The 16461-nt window shown below is 38.7% G+C and overlaps 1 protein-coding gene and 1 long non-coding RNA gene across 4 annotated transcripts; both read right to left on the minus strand.

Annotated features, from left to right (window-relative positions):
* Positions 1-2036: 2036 nt before the first annotated feature.
* On the minus strand, positions 2037-4575 carry LOC126604703 (uncharacterized). The gene is made up of 4 exons (XR_007616719.1): positions 4504-4575; positions 3561-3780; positions 2945-3007; positions 2037-2235 (listed from the first exon to the last, which is right to left on the minus strand). It is a non-coding gene; the product is annotated as an uncharacterized LOC126604703 (long non-coding RNA).
* A 971-nt stretch (positions 4576-5546) lies between these two features.
* On the minus strand, positions 5547-14691 carry LOC126601843 (uncharacterized). 3 transcript variants are annotated; one of them, XM_050268614.1, is made up of 6 exons: positions 14466-14691; positions 14263-14378; positions 14117-14185; positions 7610-7670; positions 6865-6932; positions 5547-6311 (listed from the first exon to the last, which is right to left on the minus strand). In XM_050268614.1, the coding sequence occupies exons 1-6, from the start codon at positions 14661-14663 to the stop codon at positions 6308-6310; spliced, it is 516 nt and encodes a 171-aa protein (XP_050124571.1). In that variant the 5' UTR covers positions 14664-14691; the 3' UTR covers positions 5547-6307. The 3 variants fall into 3 exon arrangements, with proteins under 3 accessions (XP_050124571.1, XP_050124570.1, XP_050124569.1); XM_050268613.1 differs by lacking the exons at positions 5547-6311; positions 14117-14185; positions 14263-14378; positions 14466-14691 and adding exons at positions 8255-8323; positions 8425-8516; positions 8604-8829 and having other exon boundaries at positions 6724-6932; positions 7610-7658; XM_050268612.1 differs by lacking the exons at positions 5547-6311; positions 14117-14185; positions 14263-14378; positions 14466-14691 and adding exons at positions 8255-8323; positions 8425-8516; positions 8604-8829 and having other exon boundaries at positions 6724-6932.
* Positions 14692-16461: the final 1770 nt, after the last annotated feature.

Below are 16461 nucleotides of genomic sequence, written 5' to 3' on the forward strand. Positions count from 1 at the left end.
AATTAGTGGGACCACATCAGCACACAAACGAAAAGTATTGTTGAAATTTAACTAGATGTGCAGTAGTGAAAGTCAGGGACCAAATTTATTGATTTTTGATACTTTGGGACCAAATGAGGAGTTGGATCAATGTCATGGACTATTTGCGATAAAACCCTTATTTTGTGTAATCCATGTGTCACCATTTCATTGGATTTGTGGGTTTCACATACAAACTAACGGAAGCACCAAATTGATGTGGGGTAGAGAATGTCAAGAACAATATTGATTGATTTTGAAAGTGAGGGACTAAAATGATGAGTTTGATCAATCTTAAGGACCATTGTGATAAAAACCCTTTTTTGTTTGCATCACATGTACCCACATATATTAAATTTATAATTACATACACCATTATACGCATATAATTACATGGAAACATTTTTTAAAAACATTTTTATGGGTTAAAGCATTTTTCTTTTGGGGCAATGTTGAAATTGTACCCATAGATAATTATATATGGCATATACAGGTACAATCTTTTGACATGTAAATTGTAACAACTATTTTATCATTCATAACAATGTTTCTTTTGGACAAATTCATAACAAATGTTGGATACATTCTTTTGGTACTTTTTTTACATTGTTTCCAACCAATTCATATATATATGCGTACAAACACTTGACATTTATTAATATACATTTTCAAAAGGAATTATATTGTTATATTGATTTTTATTCAATCAAGATTTTGAAAATTTTCCTTATTTTTTTTGGTGGCCGTTTTTTATTATAGCTCATTAGATGTGAGATTTTAAATACCATATAAATCTCAAGTTTTATTGTTGACATGGAAATACATTAATACTAAAATGCTGAGGTGTACAAAGTCAAAGAACATTAAAGTTTTAATATTAGTGGCTTGAGACCACATCCAAAGTCTCCTATATCAAAACCACTATATAAGAATCACTTATATCTCCTCACAAAAAGAAAAGTGTTGGAGTAAACTTCCTAGAGTGGGGTTTTTTTTTTTTTTTTTTTTTTAATTTTTTTTAATTTTTTTTTTTTAACAAACGATATTATCTAAACTAAGGGGGGGAGGGGTGTGCTTAGACTCACAATGGGGGCCAACAATAATGTAGTTTAAATTCGCTTTTGGTAAGAGTTGAACCTAAGACCTCTCACTTACAAGTGAAGAGGAATACCACTATACCGTAGTACTAAGTGGTAGAACTTCCTAGAGTTCTTTGTAAAACAGAGAGAGAGAGAGAGAGAGAGAGAGAGAGAGAGAGAGAGAGAGAGAGAGAGGGAGCACCACCATAGCTAGCCGTCCACCTCCCTTCCAAGAACAATAGTGATCATGCCACTTATTCTTGTTCTAAAGACGCATGACTCTTTCTAACACACTTGAATAGAGACACCAAACATTTAGTGTAAAAGGAGATCTAAATTTCGACTAACTCGCACGAGCTAGGAGCTAAAGGTCCAGGAAGTTAGAAGGCATTTCACTAAGGTGTTCAACCTTGATAAAAAATCAAGGTATAACTTCAAGAGGTAAGCACCACTACTCTTGTTATTGTACGAATGTTTTGCTAAAGAACCAAACTTTAAAGGTCCATTGAAATCAAACTGCAGAGTGCATGCAAAGCTTCCTTTTACTTTTGGTAAAAATGTTTTTTTCTTATATGCACTTTGTTGGCTAATTAAAGTTTAATTATTACTGACCTGATCCAACAAATTGGAATGAATGCAGTAGGTTTGACTGCAAGCTTATTTATATATTGTTTACGAGTACGATGGACACATAAATTAACCACATCCAATAGAAAAATGAGACATGAACTTAATGCTCACTATGACGATTTATCCTTGTTTTCTTGTGAGTAAACCATATGCCACCCCAAGGAATGTGGCATCTGTCTGCTTTGTATGAGGGACCATTGCACCTATTTGTCTTGTGGTGTCACACCCCAAATTTGAGAATAAGGATGATAATCGAATTAGGGCATGAATAGTGTCTTAGGAAAAAAAAATTAAATATTACAAAAAAAGTATGATGGAACCAGAGCCATCTAAAAGTTCACTTAAACCTGTTTATTTAGTACATCATGAGTTTAAAGAGTTCAACTCTAACAACATACTCTTAAGATACCAGGACACTTTACTCTAAGCATAACCAGGAAACAAGCACACACATGATATGGCTATCCATTTAGAGACATGTCATCATTAAGTTCCTCCATACTGGTACCTGCAATATCTAATAGGGTGTGAGCAGTTCATGCCCAGTAGGAACCATATGCCCTTCAAGTTCATTTATCACAGTTAATCAAAGTGTCATGCATCAAACAATACGGTAACATACAAATGATATGACAAAGAAGTACATAGAACTCACTCCCTTCTAATCCAGCTAACCTATATTCACGGCATCCAAACCCGCATGTCCCATACCATGCTTATACCACTTGGTTCCGAACACCATAAAATATAAGTTAACTCCCATTCCTCCCTTAACCCCAAATTTTATTAGTAGTTTCAGTTTCGTTAATATGGGCCCTTCCCCTGACTCCCAACTACATGTTCAAGCCCTTCACCCTACGCTTAAACATATACAAATTTTCAATACTTTGTTTAACCAACTTTACACAACCCAACACTTGACTTTAAAACATGTAATGCAACCTGAGCATATCAATAACACAGACACAATTGTAAACCTCAACATATTCAATCCAGAAATGTGACATAGCTCAACCACTCATCCACATAATAACATTTAACAAAATCAATATATATCTAATACACTATAGAGGAAACTATCAGCCCATAACACAATCATGACAAACAAATGTTTCCAATGCATCCGAGCATTTAATTACTACTGTAATAGGTATAATTACTAATATCACCATGATTAAATATGATATAGGACTAACATCGAGAAATAGAGTCCCTACCTCAAGTCCAGCTAACTAGAATACATCTCTAAGCCTCTGAAGTGTCCGGAGTCACTCCCAGACCTAAAATCACATAAATAATAATAAAAGTTAACTTAAAGCTGGAATAAAGATTCAATTTCAGTCTATCAAAAGTTTACCTAAATATACCCCTGTCACAACCTCTTGATGAACCAAGCTTAAGTCCCCATATTGTGACCCTGTTTTCATCCCTCAAAACTCCATGGAAAAGGATAAAATTACTTAGGTTTTAAAGCTTAACAAACCTAGTTTCTAATCTAATATGAGTTTCCCAAAACGGATTTAAGAGAAGAAAATAATCAAGATCCAAAATTTGAGTTCACAAACAGTTTTTCTACAGAAAATCTGCAGATTTCCAGATTTTTTTCACATTTTCAAATCATATTTTTCCATAGAAGATCTCAACCAAAATCAATGAAATAAATTGGGCTTTGTTCCTTGTCATGTCTAATTTCAAATATATAAGAAGTCTTTTTAAAAACACGTAATGGATTGAGAGAAAACAAGAGTCAAATTGAGGCTCACGAAACTACAGTTTTCTAGTAATCAAAGTTGCAATGGTAAGAAAATAGAAAATTAACAAATTTAAGATAACCTTTTGTACCAATCGAAGAAAACACTAGCACCCTCTCAGCTCCCCTCTTCCGATTTCCTACTTTTCCCTCTCCAAAACCTCTCACTCTCCTCTAGTTCTTCAATAAGGGTTAGAAATACTCCCCTAAATCCCATCATTGCATCTCTGATTTAGGATGCTTACTCACTCCCCCTAGACTACCCACATCACCTCCAACATTTATGGACAGAAATTTGAATATCTTAGGCCATCTCTAACCGAGGGCTGGCCAGAGGGCTCGTTTTAGCCCTCTGACCCTCCAAGATTCCCCAAGATATTAATATTTTAATGAACAGTACATGGCCATATTTGCCTCCGTCTCCAACTGAGGGTCAGAGGGCCAGATGGCTCGTTTTAGCCCTGTCACAAAAAACCGTCTCCAACCGAGGACCAAAGGGCCATAGGGCCAAACATAATTTATTATGCAAAAGTACAAATTTTGTGAAATAGAAGTTATAGGAAAAAAATGGAATTTAAAAAAAATATGAAACAAATTTTGTGAAATAGAAGTTATAGGAAAAAAAATGGAATTTAAAAAACATATGAAACAAATTTTGTGAAATAGAAGTTATAGGAAAAAAATGGAATTTAAAAAAAATATGAAATAAATTTTGTGAAATAGAAGTTATAGGAAAAAATAGAAGTTATATGAAAATTTTTGTAAATAAAAAAATAATAATAATAATGTAAAAAAAAAATCAAATCAAATGCAACGGCTAGTAGCCGTTTCATTTGAATTTTTAAAAAAAAAAATCATGTCGGTTATAACCGACAGGAATAACAAAACTATAAAAAAAAAAAAACGGCCCTTTGGCCTTTTGAAATTCCGTGGGGCCCCGAGCCCTCTAGCCTAGCCTTCGGTTGGAGACGGTTTTAGGGCTATTTTCGTCCCTCTGGCCCTCTTGACCCTTCGGTTAGAGATGACCTTAGTTCCCCACCATGTGATGGTTGGGAAGGAGAAGAAGAGTTGGGATGGTCTACACGTATAGACCATCCCTTGTATGTTTCTTTGGTTTTTTTTTTTTTTTAAACTAAAATAATCTTACTCCTATAATATATATATATATATATATATATATATATATATATATATATATATATATATATATATATATTCCAAATGTTACATGTGGGTACTAGGCCTTTGGGCTTACTAACATATAAAAAGTGCTTTGAGCTAATGGTATGTCTTTTCACTGGGCTATGCCCAACCCAATTGTAGAAGGAGGCTGACTCTTCGGAGTCTTACATTTGCGTGTCCGATGCGTATGCACTCCTACCTAGGACTACTTGTATGCAGGACCACAGAGACTAGTTTGCACCATCATTAGTATAACGGTAAGGCCCTATCTCTAACGGAAAGGGCTAAAGGTCCAAAAGCTAAAAAATGACTTGATTTGCCCAAAAACTCATCTCCAACTGATAGCTGGGCTATAATTCTATAGATCCCACCAATCCATTATTTGGCTAAATGGGCATCAGGTTGGCCAAATGTAGTCCCTTTTTAGCCCATTATGGGGGCTAGCTCCATAGTTGTAAATTGGTTCAAACTTAACGGCTAGATTTGAAAACATCCAAATGTAGTTTAATCAAATTAACCAATAAATTTAAAGTATAAACTTAAAACTAATAAATTATTGAGAGGGCTATGTTTAGCACATTCGGTTTGAGATGGTTTATGAGTATGGCCTAACACTATTCATTTAAAAATAACTTTTTTGCAGGCTATAATTATGGACGGGGCTCTGTTTAGCCCTTTCGGTTGGAAATGACCCAAGGTTCACCTATTATGGCCTGCAACCTTCCCTCCTAGTTACCTACAAGGGTTTAGGTCTATAAATAGCCAAGTTAAACAAAAAAAAAGAAAAAGATAATCGTCACTTGCTACTCATAATTATCTTTGTTCAATTTCTCTCAAACTACTTTTGTGACTTAGGCGTCATATGTCCTTTGGTAGACACCCTGCCCTTTTTCTTAGGTGACCAACAATTAGGCTAATAGTGTTTCTTGTTTTGTAGGTGGAGTTTTGTCAACTGAAACTTAGACGAAATTTGCATCAACAAATAGGTGTTTTCATAAAGAGATCTGAAAAAACACTCAACTCTTGCTTGAAGATCTGAATGAAGAAAGTAAATCCCAAAATCTTTCTTTGGTGTTCTTCGTTCATCGTTCATCATCCTCTGCCCACATCAAACGACCATGGTGACAAAAGCCAGAAGCAAGAACGCAGATCCAGTTATATCATCAATCACAAGCCCTGTTGCACATTTCTCTAGGGATTGGAACGACTTTCACCATGGGAAAGGATTGGCGCGACTTTGTTGAGGTCTCAAATCACTGCCATGGTCACTGCCACAACCGTCGTCGTGACACCATTGCGTGCTATGACCCTAACCATGGTGCAACAACAACCATGGTAGCAACAGCCACTGCAAACGTGCCCACAACTGGTGTGTTCGACTCCCGCCAAACAGTAGGCATTGACTCGGCAGCTACCCACCAAATGGCTGCCACCGGTTCATCCGACTTCTACTTAGCGGCATTAAGCCTCATGGACCCCATAGACGACCCTAGTTAAATCAATTTTAAGGCCCGAGCTCGTTGATTCAAAATCCCTAACTCCCATAGGCTTTGGCCCATCAGTGCAGCATCTAGCGTGCGCGCATGCATGCGCATTGCTAATAAACCCGTGCTAGAGCAAACCTGGGGACCTACTGATAGAATTTTTATCACCTGCAAAAGTAAGGATAAAAATACTTAAAAATACTTGCAAAAGTACAAGGTTATCGTTGTATAGTAGCTCAAGTAAGGTCATTTTCCACAAGGATTGAATGAATAATTTGTATTCAAACTAATCCTTAGATAATTATTTGAAACAAAGTTCCGAAAATGTTGATTTTGAAATTTAAAATAATATAAACGAATTTAAAATAAAAACAATTAAATAAATCAAAAAAGTAAAGACAATAAAAGAAAATAGTTTTGGAAAACAATTTAAACACTAGGGTTCCATCGTCGCTATTAACAATCCTAAGCATTTATATCAATTGACACGCCCCGATCCCGATGTCCTAGGGACAAAGGGATGGTCACGTGCTGGCCGACACCCGAAGGGTGACGAAAGCCATTTATTGAATGCAAATGCTGAGAATAAGGAATAGATAAGGTTTATAAATATAAAAGAATTAAGAATATGCATTTAAGGAACGTGTTCAAAGCATACGACTAATTAGAATACTAAAAGAAATAATATAAAATGGAATGAATAAAAGAATGAGTCCCACACCAAGAGGACTCGAAGATACCGATGCGGAAGTGCCTGGATGCCGGGATTGTATGCCTCGATTCTATGTCCTGAAGGGGGCGCAAAACAAACATGAGTGGACCAAGTTGATATATATATAGTAAAACAGTTATCAACGTACTAACCCCCAGGTTTTATGAAAACACATATATAATGATAAACATAGGTTTTCCGAAACCTAGCATGCCCTGCAATGTCTCAAATCATAACTTGTATATATAATAATCACTAGTGAATTGTCCAATAACCCCCAGGCCCCATGCCGGCTCCCCGTCTCTGAGCAGACAGTCAGAAGAAAATACACTTCAGGCCTTATGCCGGCTCCCCGTCCCTGTGCTAAATAGCCAGAGGAAACACACTCCAGGCCTATGCCAACACCAAACCGTCGCCCAGGACGGACCGGAATCTATCCCTACGTCCCGTAGCGGAAGGGACCACTAGGTAGGTACAAAACCATTGAACATATATATTGAAAAACAACTTCATAGTATAAAGTCATCAATCATCTATACTATAAAGAGGTGTTCGAAACATGTTCTAAATATCATATCGTCATCCATCAGATATTCTATAAGAACACGGGTTATAGGAAAAATAATAATAATTTAAAGTAGCCTCAATAAGCATGTTATCTCACAAAACGTTTCATAAAACGTAATCATCAAATCATGCTTTTTATGTATGCATTTCTACTATAAAACATGCATTTTAGAAGGGGTCCACTCACAGTACTTCGCCGTCGAAAAGTCACGCAGCTAGCGAAGACAGAAACGCCACTATAATTGCCCCTAAGCACATAAAGGGGTCCAATTAATAAAACTCTAGCATAACAATTGAATTTGGGAAAACGGACGTCGAAAACGGATTTAGGACGTCGAATTACCCTAAGAAGGTTTTCGGATAAATTTCTTAAAAGTCCATAGAATATTCCTTGAATATTCCCTGACGGAATATTCCCCAAAAAGGTTTGGATCGGTTAGGGTTTAGGGTTTTAGGACTTGGGTTAGGGTTAGGTTAAGGGCTAAAAAGGGTTTGGGTTTTAAAAGGAAAATGAGTTTGGATTTAAGGCTTTCACAAATGAGGCCCAAGGCCTTTTAAACAAATAATAACAATATACTAAAAACAAAATAAAATAAAAGGAGGTTGGGTTGGGTTTCTAGGTAAAGGGGTTTAGGTTAGTTTTGGGTTGGGCTCGGCAGAAAGGCCCAAAGGCCTTGGTTTTGGTGGGTCGCCGGACCCAATGGGAGAGGAAGCCGGAATTCGGCCGGAAAACCACCTAACTTTAAACGGCCATAACTTTAACAATACTCAACGAAATCAAGCGAGACAAAAACGAAAGTTATAGCCCTTGAAGAGACGAAGAGAATGGTACCTCACACAACATCTAACTCGCCGTGGTTTAGCCGGAAAATGCCTTGAAAGCCTCGGAGGTCGCCGGAAACTGGGTAAGATTCAAATGAGTATAACTTCTTCAATACTCAACGAAATTGAGTGAAACAAAAAGGAAAGTTGTAGTACTCGACGAGACGAAGAGATTGATACCTTGGACGTCGGCCAACTCGCCGTGGTTTGGCCGGAAATTCTCTCGAAAGTCGTCGGAGATGGGTGTGCCTACACCCGGCTTCGATTTCGTCCTATAACCTCCAAAAATCACAGAATAAACTCAATTAAAACTCAACCCACAAGATTCTTGGACGAAATAAGGGAGATTTGAGGCTTACCTCACCGGGAAAATAGGAACTCGCCGGAGTTCCTTTCCGGGTTTCCTGGGGTTGCAGCACGGGACAGAGGGGGAGAAGGACGAAATGGCGACGATGAGGGGTCTTCCTTGCGCAGGGGAGATGGGTGCGTGCGTGCGTTTGCGGTTGAGAAGAGAGATAAGGGAGCTGAGAGAGGTCCGAGAGAAGGGAGAGAGACATGACAGACAGAAAAAGAAGAAGAAGAAGGAAGGGAGTTCACGGGGGAGGGACAGAGAGAGAAGGAAGAGTGACGGGAATGGGGGTCACAAAAACAGAAGGTGGGCCCCTTGGGCACATCAATTAAGAATTAAAAACCATTTTTAAATAAAATGGGAGGTGAGGTGTTACAATCTACCCCCCTTAAAAGAATTTCGTCCCGAAATTTAAATCACTTGCTAAACTGAAATACTCAAAAATAGTAAGAAGAATATATGTATAAAGAGAAATCAAGTCAAAGTGGGTGCATCAAAGAGAATATGCCACACCGTCGCGAGCGGGTTGCAAAATCCTCTATCATGCCTCCAAACTCTTACTTTCATCCCCATCAGTGTAAAAGTAGAAATATACTTTATAAAAATATTAAGTCGAAAACACATAATAACTTAAGGTCAAAAGTAAGTACATAAAATACGATAACGTCAAAATAGAGATGTAATAACATATAGGTCGAAAACTCGTGCTGAACTTAAAATTGAAAACGGAAAACACTTTCCTCAAAACAATTGAACTGACAAAAACAAATAACTAAAGTAAAGGAAGTTAAAATACTTATACTAAAAACCAAAACTGAAAATGGAAATGGATCTCGCCCAAGAATTCGTAACTTCACGTACTCCGAGAAAATATGTGTCTTTGGGTCGAGTCCCAAGAATAACGAATCTGTAACAATTGCCGTAGACGGATCTTCCTGCCCACTTGCTTAACGAATCCAACGAATAAGTTATCGATACAACGGTCTGCAGCCCGTGATATCGATCACACATTTGTTGTCTCGATAAGCAAGCAGTAATTTCCTGAGGGTGCACAATTTCACACGTCGTAAATTCGATCCTCCGAATACAAGCTCGCACAACTCCTCCATCAACCAATGTTGCATGTAGCAACTCTCGTACCATGCCACAACAAGTGCCATACTCAAACCGAACAAAATAAGAACTGTCGTTGTAAAACTTTATCCATCACCAAGCATCCTATCCTCCTCAGTTCTTCCAAATGTGACCAACTACACCAGTGTTTCACCAGTAAAGAACCCCTTTGAAAATTGTACCTTGGGATTCAAGAGAAGTGGCTACCATGTTAGTAGTAAACCCAAAAGCTTGAACCAAGCAAGCAGAAAACGAGAAGTCATCTTCCTCAACATGCAGTATCTCTTGGGAACTGTTGTAGTGCTCAATCCACCTCTCCATTTTTGCTTAGTTGCATATTTCTAGTCAACCAAGGTCAAAGTTGGTGGAAAGAAGAACGACTTGCAAATGGTCAACCTAAAAACAAAAGAGAGTACACACCTTTCGAGAGAAGTGCAAAGATTATCCGATTCTTGCCTCGACCGTTCTGTAGTGCCATTCCAGAATGCACCAAACAGATCCGCTAGAAGTGTTTTAACAACCATGTACTCACCACAATGAGGTTCAGAAGTGAAGCAGTGGAAATATGCGTTGAGACGAACACATATAGTTGGAAAATAACCGATGTGATGGCCATGAATTCTAGTAAGATGGTGATACAATATGCTGACCTTCTACACCAAAATCTTCACCCAACTCTTACTAAAAGGCCGCTTAAACCTCATGCCCACGTGCTCTCGAACTAAAGGATCCTGGTGAGAGGTAGTGGAAAGCTGCGTTGAGGCGAACGCATCACATCATCGAAAATGTCTACCAAAGCACGATATGATGGTTATGAATTGTAGCAAGATAATGAATGGTGACCATTCAATTAGCGTGAAGATAGTGATGCAATTTGCGGATCACCTGCACTATGATCTTCACCAATCTCTTACCAAAAGGTGATTCAAACTTCACACCCAAGTGGAACTCTTTCTGGTAAGTCTGGTAAGCTTGTCAAAATATTATACTCCCAACATTCCTGTCCAAAACGATAAGAATTGGGCGCACACTTCCGCCGAATCGATCGATCGTGAATTCCTCACTGATTGAGCGAGAAACCATGTCGAGAAGGCTAAAAGAACACTCAAGAATTTGAGAGTCAAAACAAGTCCATTAAAACTGGAGTACAAGATATCGGGATTTAAACTAGAAACCATGCTGAGTACAAGATATCAAGATTTAAACCAGAAACCATGCTGAGAACAAACTTTTTTTTTTTTTTTTTTTTTTTTTTGTTCCGGCATGATTCCGTTTACATTGAAAAACAAACAAGCGAAGGAAAATGAAGATGCAGAAATAGAAGTCACTGTTTATGATTATTTGGCTAATCATCACAATAAGGTTGATTGGTTTCTTAGCCAAAAGAAAATAGGTCTAAGCTCAAGAATAGATAAGAACTGTTAATAAGATTTGACGAGGCCAAAGACATTTCGCAATTCACAATACTTTGTGAGAGCTGTTTCAAAGTTTAAAAATTAAACATAGAACCTCTAAATCAACAGAATGACGATGAAGAAAGATACGAAGCAGCCTGCGTATGCATGCAGTGACACGATTGGCTACCTTAAAATGATGCCTCTGAGCAAACCAAAGCTCAATGAGTCCAGAGAAGTTTAGAGTAAGGCTCGATCTTCGTACAATGATGAATATGGTAGAATCTCAAGCCATTACACTGGAAATTACAAGGCTAAACAGTTAACGGACAAGAGCACCGGTCAGTTGGGCTACAAGCAAGAGGTTAAGTTTACCTCTACTGAAAAGTACGAGGACAATGGGCATTTTACCACTGAGTACCAGACTCAGGTGAAATTCAAGGAATTTGTTTATCCAAACAAGTTTGGATCTTCATCATCCAAATCCAACTACCACAACAACAAGAATTGTAACTCCATTTAGGGAAATTGATGGGAATAGCATCTGCTACCGAGGAGTTTCCCAAGAAAAGTAATTAATGTGAACGAAGTCAACACTCGAAGAATTTGATGTGAAGTTGACGGTCAAAGGTTAGTGAACTTGACTTCGTCGTTGGAATAAACAATAAGGTAATCGATAAAACAATCACAGAGAATTGTTATAAAGATTCACCCAAATTTCTTCAGTGGTAATGAGTTCGAGAACATTGATTTTGCTCCCACCAACTACCACATACTAACCGTCGTCACCACTAGCACTTACTCGCTTCTTCAATCTGCATTTTGAAAGTTTCGAGTAATTTCTAAAGAGATACGACTCTGCCCGCCATTCCTAAGGAACGCATGTTGCAGAGTACAACACCGCTTCAGAACTCCAGTTGGTCTTAGTCAATTCGTACTGCTAAGATTTTTCCGTTTCCCAAGATTTTGATGCAAAGCCGACTCCGCCCGCAATTCCTAGGGAACGCATGTTGCAGAGTGGCATCGCCATTTCGAATTTACAGCTGGTCTTGACCAAACTTCCTCAATCTGAGATTTCTAAAACTCGTCGTTCCCAAGTAACACCGACTATGCCCGTCATTCCCAGGGAATGCACGTCGTAGAGTATCGATCTGAAGCTGAAAGTCATCCAACAATTCAAACACGTCACCGATGAGGCACAATCCCGACACGAATTCTTGTATATCAACCCGAAGGTGACAATTCAAACAGAGGAAGATTCGCACGACTGCACCAAATGGCACCAAATCTAGAAGTTCTGACATCCAAATGATGTCAAAACCAACACTCTACGATAATAGAAGAGAATCTTAAGTATGCTCTGAACAAACCATGCTCTGATACCAATCTGACACGCCCCGATCCCGATGTCCTAGGGACAAAGGGATGGTCACGTGCTGGCCGACACCCGAAGGGTGACGAAAGCCATTTATTGAATGCAAATGCTGAGAATAAGGAATAGATAAGGTTTATAAATATAAAAGAATTAAGAATATGCATTTAAGGAACGTGTTCAAAGCATACGACTAATTAGAATACTAAAAGAAATAATATAAAATGGAATGAATAAAAGAATGAGTCCCACACCAAGAGGACTCGAAGATACCGATGCGGAAGTGCCTGGATGCCGGGATTGTATGCCTCGATTCTATGTCCTGAAGGGGGCGCAAAACAAACATGAGTGGACCAAGTTGATATATATATAGTAAAACAGTTATCAACGTACTAACCCCCAGGTTTTATGAAAACACATATATAATGATAAACATAGGTTTTCCGAAACCTAGCATGCCCTGCAATGTCTCAAATCATAACTTGTATATATAATAATCACTAGTGAATTGTCCAATAACCCCCAGGCCCCATGCCGGCTCCCCGTCTCTGAGCAGACAGTCAGAGGAAAATACACTTCAGGCCCTATGCCGGCTCCCCGTCCCTGTGCTAAATAGCCAGAGGAAACACACTCCAGGCCCTATGCCAACACCAAACCGTCGCCCAGGACGGACCGGAATCTATCCCTACGTCCCGTAGCGGAAGGGACCACTAGGTAGGTACAAAACCATTGAACATATATATTGAAAAACAACTTCATAGTATAAAGTCATCAATCATCTATACTATAAAGAGGTGTTCGAAACATGTTCTAAATATCATATCGTCATCCATCAGATATTCTATAAGAACACGGGTTATAGGAAAAATAATAATAATTTAAAGTAGCCTCAATAAGCATGTTATCTCACAAAACATTTCATAAAACGTAATCATCAAATCATGCTTTTTATGTATGCATTTCTACTATAAAACATGCATTTTAGAAGGGGTCCACTCACAGTACTTCGCCGTCGAAAAGTCACGCAGCTAGCGAAGACAGAAACGCCACTATAATTGCCCCTAAGCACATAAAGGGGTCCAATTAATAAAACTCTAGCATAACAATTGAATTTGGGAAAACGGACGTCGAAAACGGATTTAGGACGTCGAATTACCCTAAGAAGGTTTTCAGATAAATTTCTTAAAAGTCCATAGAATATTCCTTGAATATTCCCTGACGGAATATTCCCCAAAAAGGTTTGGATCGGTTAGGGTTTAGGGTTTTAGGACTTGGGTTAGGGTTAGGTTAAGGGCTAAAAAGGGTTTGGGTTTTAAAAGGAAAATGAGTTTGGATTTAAGGCTTTCACAAATGAGGCCCAAGGCCTTTTAAACAAATAATAACAATATACTAAAAACAAAATAAAATAAAAGGAGGTTGGGTTGGGTTTCTAGGTAAAGGGGTTTAGGTTAGTTTTGGGTTGGGCTCGGCAGAAAGGCCCAAAGGCCTTGGTTTTGGTGGGTCGCCGGACCCAATGGGAGAGGAAGCCGGAATTCGGCCGGAAAACCACCTAACTTTAAACGGCCATAACTTTAACAATACTCAACGAAATCAAGCGAGACAAAACGAAAGTTATAGCCCTTGAAGAGACGAAGAGAATGGTACCTCACACGACATCTAACTCGCCGTGGTTTAGCCGGAAAATGCCTTGAAAGCCTCGGAGGTCGCCGGAAACTGGGTAAGATTCAAATGAGTATAACTTCTTCAATACTCAACGAAATTGAGTGAAACAAAAAGGAAAGTTGTAGTACTCGACGAGACGAAGAGATTGATACCTTGGACGTCGGCCAACTCGCCGTGGTTTGGCCGGAAATTCTCTCGAAAGTCGTCGGAGATGGGTGTGCCTACACCCGGCTTCGATTTCGTCCTATAACCTCCAAAAATCACAGAATAAACTCAATTAAAACTCAACCCACAAGATTCTTGGACGAAATAAGGGAGATTTGAGGCTTACCTCACCGGGAAAATAGGAACTCGCCGGAGTTCCTTTCCGGGTTTCCTGGGGTTGCAGCACGGGACAGAGGGGGAGAAGGACGAAATGGCGACGATGAGGGGTCTTCCTCGCGCAGGGGAGATGGGTGCGTGCGTGCGTTTGCGGTTGAGAAGAGAGATAAGGGAGCTGAGAGAGGTCCGAGAGAAGGGAGAGAGACATGACAGACAGAAAAAGAAGAAGAAGAAGGAAGGGAGTTCACGGGGGAGGGACAGAGAGAGAAGGAAGAGTGACGGGAATGGGGGTCACAAAAACAGAAGGTAGGCCCTTGGGCACATCAATTAAGAATTAAAAACCATTTTTAAATAAAATGGGGGGTGAGGTGTTACATCAATTACTTATGAATTTCCACGTACGTGCTTTAAATGTTAGGTTTTCCTAATGCATATTTTCCTTGTAATGTTTAAGTGGAAACGTATATCTAACATGCAACTCGTCTGTCATGTTCAGATCGAATATAAACATGCAAGGCTCAGTAAGCTTTCCTTTGAAAAAATATGCAACCCTTAAAAGCGTGATGTTCACTTTCAGTGAAATTACAATTACTAATCACAAGAAGTCCTTCTCAATTTCAAGGTAATGTTCCAACATAAATTGCACCAAATTACTTATCTAAATACCTTAATGGTCGTAAATCACCAAGACAATTGAATAGTTTAATCGCGGTCACTAACAATTCAAAGCAAGCATGCATCCATTCGTCAAGTTGAAAGACTCACAAACATCCTTCAATTGGAATCACTCCAGAATTCCTCCATTTGAATACTTTTTGCTCAAGATGAAGTTGAATGTTCTACATTGCTGAAGTGTTTGACACTTCATAAGTAGAACGAAGCCTTGATGTGCAAATTTTTTTTGCTATTATTTTGCAGGCAGGGAGCTGAGGATTGGTTTCATTCTCTGGTCCTACAGTTTATTAGCAATTCTAAGATACTCTGAAACTCATTTCATAGAAAATCACTTTGAGGCAAATTCTATGAATTCACCTCCCCAGCAAAAGGAGCACTCAGTATCTCTAAGTGACGTCAGACACCTTAGCTCCCATGCCAAGGCGTAAAACATCTAGCAGAAGCATAGCCTTTGTATGCAGTGTACGTGGAAAGAATGGTTGAAGAACAATTGTGCAACTTACAGACATAAGAAAAATTTAAGCATACCCTACACAAGGAAGTTGATTGAGTGTGTCTCACCATTCTCTTATGAGAATGAGCAGATGGCTCATATAAGAAGATTTTCAACTCCCACCTTTACATTGTTTTAGAGGGACTCAGATCCAAAGAGACAGTTGGAACATTTTAGGATGACGATCAGCTGATCAGCAAAGTCTATGCAACGACTTTGCAACAAGCTGCACAGAACTAGTTCCATACTTCAAAACCCCGTTCGATCAATAACTTTAAGGATATTTTCCTTGATTTTATGAAGGAATATTCCTCTTACAAGTTCATCAAAAAGCTATCAGACCATCTCTTCATTGATATCAAATCGCTTCATGGTAACATTCAATGATTTAAAGAAGAAAATGCCAAAATTGTGGGATGTGATTGTAACGTTGCATTAGTCGCATTCAAAGGTGGCCTACCAGATGATCACTCTCTACAGACATCTTACCATGAATTGAAGCTTATTTTTGGAAGATGGTTTTGTTATGGCTAAGCTTCATGCCAGTTGGTATGATGCTAAGCATGCAGTTAAGGCAATTGACCTTGCGAAGAAGTTTGCATGGACCTCACTATATGGAGTTGGACAGAAGACTTTTGGTGGGAATACCCACAGAGGAGAAAAACACAAGGTGTGCCCTTCCAAATGAATCTCTTTCCAAGAAGAAGCAAATGAAGTTCACCATCCCTATCTACCAAATACTTCGAGAAGTGAAGGACAAGCCTTGACTGAGAAGGCTGTCATCACTAAAGAGTGATCCAAACAAACGGAATAAAAAAGAAAAAAGTATTGTGCATTC

This window comes from Malus sylvestris, chromosome 15 (assembly GCF_916048215.2).
Source record: "Malus sylvestris chromosome 15, drMalSylv7.2, whole genome shotgun sequence".
In the NCBI taxonomy this organism is placed as follows: Eukaryota; Viridiplantae; Streptophyta; class Magnoliopsida; order Rosales; family Rosaceae; genus Malus; species Malus sylvestris.

Coding starts and splice junctions, on each gene's coding strand:
- LOC126601843 (XM_050268612.1), bottom strand. CDS start 8,801: ATGTCTCTCTCCCTTCTCTCGGACCTCTCTCAGCTCCCTTATCTCTCT. Junction 8,324..8,424: donor CGAGTTGGCCGACGTCCAAG/GTATCAATCTCT, acceptor AATCTTACCCAG/TTTCCGGCGACCTCCGAGGC. Junction 7,671..8,254: donor CGAGTTAGATGTTGTGTGAG/GTACCATTCTCT, acceptor TTATGTGCTTAG/GGGCAATTATAGTGGCGTTT.